Source organism: Carex rostrata, chromosome 22 (genome assembly GCF_964058835.1).
Source record: "Carex rostrata chromosome 22, lpCarRost1.2, whole genome shotgun sequence".
NCBI classification, from domain to species: Eukaryota; Viridiplantae; Streptophyta; class Magnoliopsida; order Poales; family Cyperaceae; genus Carex; species Carex rostrata.
This window is the reverse complement of record NC_135939.1, coordinates 159,612-165,242: the sequence shown is the minus strand read 5'-3', so window position 1 is coordinate 165,242 and position 5,631 is coordinate 159,612. Positions and strand designations below refer to the sequence as shown.

The 5,631-nt window shown below is 35.9% G+C and overlaps 1 protein-coding gene across 1 annotated transcript; it reads left to right on the top strand.

Annotated features, from left to right (window-relative positions):
* Positions 1 to 1,950: 1,950 nt before the first annotated feature.
* Positions 1,951 to 3,992, top strand: LOC144574114 (uncharacterized). The gene is made up of 3 exons (XM_078323977.1): positions 1,951 to 2,578; positions 2,685 to 2,877; positions 3,254 to 3,992. The coding sequence occupies exons 1-3, from the start codon at positions 2,195 to 2,197 to the stop codon at positions 3,694 to 3,696; spliced, it is 1,020 nt and encodes a 339-aa protein (XP_078180103.1). The 5' UTR covers positions 1,951 to 2,194; the 3' UTR covers positions 3,697 to 3,992.
* The last annotated feature ends 1,639 nt before the right edge of the window (positions 3,993 to 5,631 follow it).

The following is a 5,631-nucleotide window of genomic DNA, read 5'->3' as shown; positions in this document are numbered from 1 at the left end:
AAAAATATATTGAAAAATTGTGAAAATACCTCGAACCGAATTGTCATTTCGGACTCAGCCGTTTTCACAGATTTCGAGAAAAAAATACGATAAAAAATTGTGAAAATATCTCGGACTGAAATGGCATTTCAATTCTTATGGTTTTGTAAAAAAATAAATAATTTATGTTGGTTTCAAAAAGTTTTCTTTTTTACTATGGTTTCTAAAAAAAAATCTTTTTTATTGCAACATATAAATATTGGATTTAAAAATATTTACAAGACACTAGTTACCGACAATTTCTGAACTTTCGTTCCAGAAAAAAGTTGGAAACATCCTACAAAATTGAAGATAGTATATAATAATTCTGAGTTTCACAAGGGTCTGAATGTAAATTTCATAAATTTTCTAAGCAGGCTTTCCCTCGTACAGTTGGGTCCCTTATTTGTAACTACAGCCCACTAAGTTCTCCCTATACTCTAAACTGCCACTAGTGCACAGAATAAAAAGACTACACACAATCCAGTTATTACCTCTCTCTCTCTCTCTGATTTTCTATGTACCTAACTTTGTATCCAACTCTATTTCTAGCAACTGAAAGCCCCCTATCCGTTCGACAAACTGATCCAGTTAGGCAGTTACACGACAAATCATTAACAGAGATACTGCTATAACAGATCAAAAGGTAACTGTAGTTACACACCGCCTTTACTTCTCTGTTCCCGAGGTAGGTACCTCGCGCTCTCACACGGGCAGTAGCAGGTCGTACAGGTGCGGACACGAGGCTGAGGTCAAGCAGTTTCTCGCCTCGTACGAACCTGGGGCCATTTTGGTAATTTCACAACACCCTGTCTTTGCCCATGGTTTGATTGTATGGACACGTGGAACGATCTCACGTCTATACGGAACCACAACAATGGGCCTTGCCACGTAGCCAGTGCGCCTTATCCTCCAGTTACTCACTTCCGTGAAATCATTCGCATATCCGCTTTGAGCAACTGCAACTCTGGAAGTTTCCATATGCGCTTAAAAGTATTTTTGTTTTTCATAAATGTCAACAAGTTCATTTTAACTAGAGTTTTAACCTATCATGCAATACATTCGTAATTAGTTATAATTGTAGTCAAACATTACATATTCATATCCGTTTGTCAAAATTAAGATAACATGCGAAAAAAACTGACATAATATTGATGAATAGACTTATTAAATTTATAAAAGGTGTTTCTTAAAATATACGTTAGTATATTCAAGAACGCTTGTCGTTTATTCATTTATTTGAACGAAAAAGAAAATCGTAAGGTATATTATTTCAATATAGCTACACAACAATAGATCACTGAAAGCTGACTGAGTAATTGATTTCTACTTAATTAGCTCGTTTTTGTGGCCAATCATCGCGCTTGATTAATTATTAAAAAACTATAAATATACGACAACGAAATATTTTATCTTGTAGTCAAATTTATTTATTCACATGCATCTACTAACGCTGACATTTTTAAAATATTATAATTAAATTACATGATTACTTTTTATATATTTAAATTCAATACAATTTAAATGAGCTCTGAAAATAAAAAAATAAACACAGCTACACAAATACGCCAATCTCTTGATAGTGCATATTTCTAAATTGATCATTTTATTATTTTTTCATAAATATTTTATTTATTCATTCTAAAAGCATTGAAATAAAAATTTAAGTTCACCACTGTAAACAACCCATACAAAAAATTAAAACCAGTTCATATAAGTAAACTTGAAAATATTTTCGTTAGTAAAACTTTTGAATTCCATTTTAAAATTTGATTTTGTTTCGGAATTAACATTCTGCATTGTTTGAAACCAAGTCATAGCGATGTTCCCTGCTACATTTCTTGGAGATCCCGATCAGAGCCACTCCACAGTTCTACTAAGTACTAATCGGGTCTTTTTAAATCGCTCTCACCAGTCACCACTAGCCCGAAAGCCCCCCCTCCTCTTTCTTCTTCCCAAAAAGAGCGAAACCATGGCGAAATCGCTCCCTCTAACCCCTCTCTAACCTTCGGCCTAAACCCTCCTGATTTCTCCAAATCTTAAAACCTTCTCTCTGAGATTATCGTCTTACTAAACTGTACTCCCTCACCAGAAAGATTTTGCATCCAAACGGTGTTTTCGTGTTTCTGGGGATGGAAAATAGACAGTAGAGGGGTATTTTGGGGATTCCAGTGTGATGCCATTCCAAACTAAGATCCAACCCATGGACTTGGGATCAGCGGCCAGGATTGATCCGGTGAGGACTCGGCCATCTCTGCTTCGCCGCTTCTTTGTGCCGAGGACCACCGTCACGGCAGCACCAACTAAGGCTGACGTTGACAGGGACTCCGACGACTCCGGTGGGGGCGGAGCAAAGGCTGATGTGGACTGCACGGGGTCCCTAGATCACATGGTCCTGAGCTTCATGGAGGATAATACTGAGATGAACAAACCACTCAAGAGCCGGTGTAATTGCTTTAACGGTAATTATGACGAGAGCTCAGACGATGAAATCGACTTGCTGTTTGGTGATATAACTCCTGTTTTGCCAACTCCTGGGGATGCCTCAGAGATCATCAAAGTATGAAACCTTCTTAATTTGAGTTATATATGCATAATGCAAAATAAGATTTGGACTTTATTTTGAACAAAGATATTCAATGAGGGTTGTTTTTGTAACTTTACAGGGTTTGGTGCCGTGTACAAATGTAACGGAGAGAAATCTATTGGCTGATGCATCCAAGATTATGGACAGAACAAGGAGCTTCAAATGCGGCAAGTCAGAAACCCGCAAGATCGTCTGTGATGGGCTCAAATCGCTCGGGTACGATGCGGCTGTGTGCAAGTCGAAATGGGAGAAAACCACTTCCGTCCCTGCTGGTAAGTCATTTTACTGCAATTTGCGTGTTAGATTAGATTTACTTATTCATTGCTCGCCTTAACTGTTTGATGTGTAAGTTTCAATTTTTGGGAAATTGCGGAGACACCTTGTAAGCCACTCAGAGGAGGAAATTGAAAGGGTTAAATTTCTGCTGTGAAAAAGAAATACGAACTTTTGTGGGGTTGTACGTAAATTTTAGTTTCTTAATTGAAATAGGCAGATAGCACCCTAGCAGGTTAATCATTGCCAATTAGGAAAGTTAGTTGCACTAAAATTACAGAATAAGAAATATAAATAACGTAGCACTTGTCAAAATTACCCCTTCTTTTGTCTTACACTTGTGATTATCCCTAATATAATTTGAAATCTAAACAGGAGAGCATGAGTACATAGATGTGATAACCAGTGGAGCCCGCCTGTTGGTAGAGGTTGACTTCCGTTCTGAGTTCGAGATCGCAAGGTCAACCAAGACCTACCGTACCTTGCTCCAATCCCTGCCATCCATCTATGTTGGCACTACTGATCGGTTAGTCAAAATTGTCGCACTCGTAACAGAGGCAGTTAAACAGAGCATGCGCAAGAAGGGGCTCCACTTCCCGCCTTGGAGGAAGTGTGAGTACATGAAGTCGAAGTGGTTGTCAAAGCATGAGAGGTTGGGGATAGCCAGCTTGGATTCGCCAGGTGACGATATACGTGATATTTCGGTCAATTTTGAGGTGTGTAGTGTGGAGAAGATAACAGTAGTAGTGCGCCCGTCGGAGGTGGTTATTGGCAAACCGAAAAATAAACCGGTGGCCGGATTAACAGCTGTCCTGTGAGAGGCGAGGCGAGGCGGTTTTGAAGGAGGCTTTTGGGGGTCCTTCGATTTTATTTCATTTTTTTTCCTTTTCTTTTTGGGGTTTTGGTTTTTTCTCATTTTGGAAAACAGAGAAAATAGTTGGTGCTGTTGGGTGTTTTCTGGAGAAAAGAAAAGGGGTGATGTGGTTTTTTTTTCCAAAACCCCTCCCGGTTTGTTTGTAAGAGCTTGTGGTAAACTATTTGCTAGTGAAATTAGTAAGAGACTTGTAGTATTCTATAAATGGCTTATAATTAATAGAGTTAAATTTTATGGAAATTTCTCTTCAAATTTCTTTATTTTGCTCTTTTTTGGGTTGATTTTATGAAGCACTCCCCTACATTTTAAATTTAAACAAATACAGTATTTTCCTAATGAGTGTTAATTACTCTTTTTAATTTTATTTTAGCCAACCTTCTGGCTTTGAAATCCTATTGAGTATAACTTTTAGGATCCTTCGAACTTCGACGAAAAGGTATGAAACTGCCAATTAACTTTAAATATATCCCCTAATCCAAATTGATCAAGTTTAACCAAATCATGTGAGAGAAGAATTTACTGTTAAAAATCTAGTAGCCAAGTTAGTAGAGCGACTACAGCTTTAGCTTCTGTTTTACACTACATTTTTTAGATTACATGTATGTATATTTTTGCAAATTTTTCTATTAAGTCTTTGTTAAAATGAAGAATTCTCTTTCAAATAAATCCTCATGATCAGAATTGATGTTCAATCAGTACAAACTACAAAATACAAAGTTAAGATTTTTTTTTTCTTCAGTTAAATTTGTTGGAGAAAAATTGAAACGCCAGAGATAATGACGAAAATATATGTATTTTCATGATGCGGTAAAATGAATATATCAATGTTAGTTTAGTGCCTCTTTAAAAAAATATAAAATATATCTTTATATTTATAAAGAAGGGATATTAAATATGGAGTAAGGCTACCATACATTACAATATATAGACATTTTTGTACATTGAACTATAAATTATCAGATTTAAAGTTCAAATAACCGATTCAAATCGTTCATCTTGTTCTCCATATTAATATATTATCAGATTCAAAGTTCAAATAACCGATTCAAATCGTTCATCTTGTTCTCCATATTAATATGTGTTTGGAGATCGAATTTTACATCTTTTTTAAAAAAAAAATTACTATTTTTTAGATTTATTGAAAATTATTATTTTTCATATAAATCTGGACCATAAAAAACAATAATTTTTAAAAAAAATATAAAATTTGATCTCCAAAATCATATTAATATGGAGAACAGGATAAATTATTTGAATGGATTATTTAAAGTTTGAATCTGCTAATTTATAGTTCACTATATAAAAATAGATATGAATTACAATGTACTGTAGCTTTACTCATTTATCTTGATAAACAAATTTATAAAATGTAAAGGTCTTTGAACCTTTTTTCTTTACCAAAAGAGGAAATATAGTACAGGCAGAGTCGGAGGCAGTTACTGAGAAGGGAAACAGAGAGCTGTCGGCGAGAGAAAGGGAAGAAAGAATTTAAAGGGCTTCTGAAATTTGACCCCTTTTATTTTAATAAAATTTTCTGTTTTGGTCCTGGACGATTATTTTATTGCTCAGATATGCGGTGACTGGAAGTCTGGAAGTTAGAGAGAGAGAGAGAGAAGAGTTCAGGTCAGGTCTGGTATCCGTGCCTCGTGCCATCTCGAAAACCGTGCAGGTAAAGAATCCCCATAAGAATTGCGTGATCTCTCCCTCTCTCTCTCTCTCTCTCTCTCTCTCTCTCTCTCGCCTTCTGTTGTTAATTTTTAATTATTTTATTCTGGGTTTCTTTATTTATCCCAGGTATTATTCCAGTCGAGTCGGAATATAATATGCTCTGTTCTTGGACTTGAAAATATCGTGCCTAGCTCCGTTCACTTCACTTTTA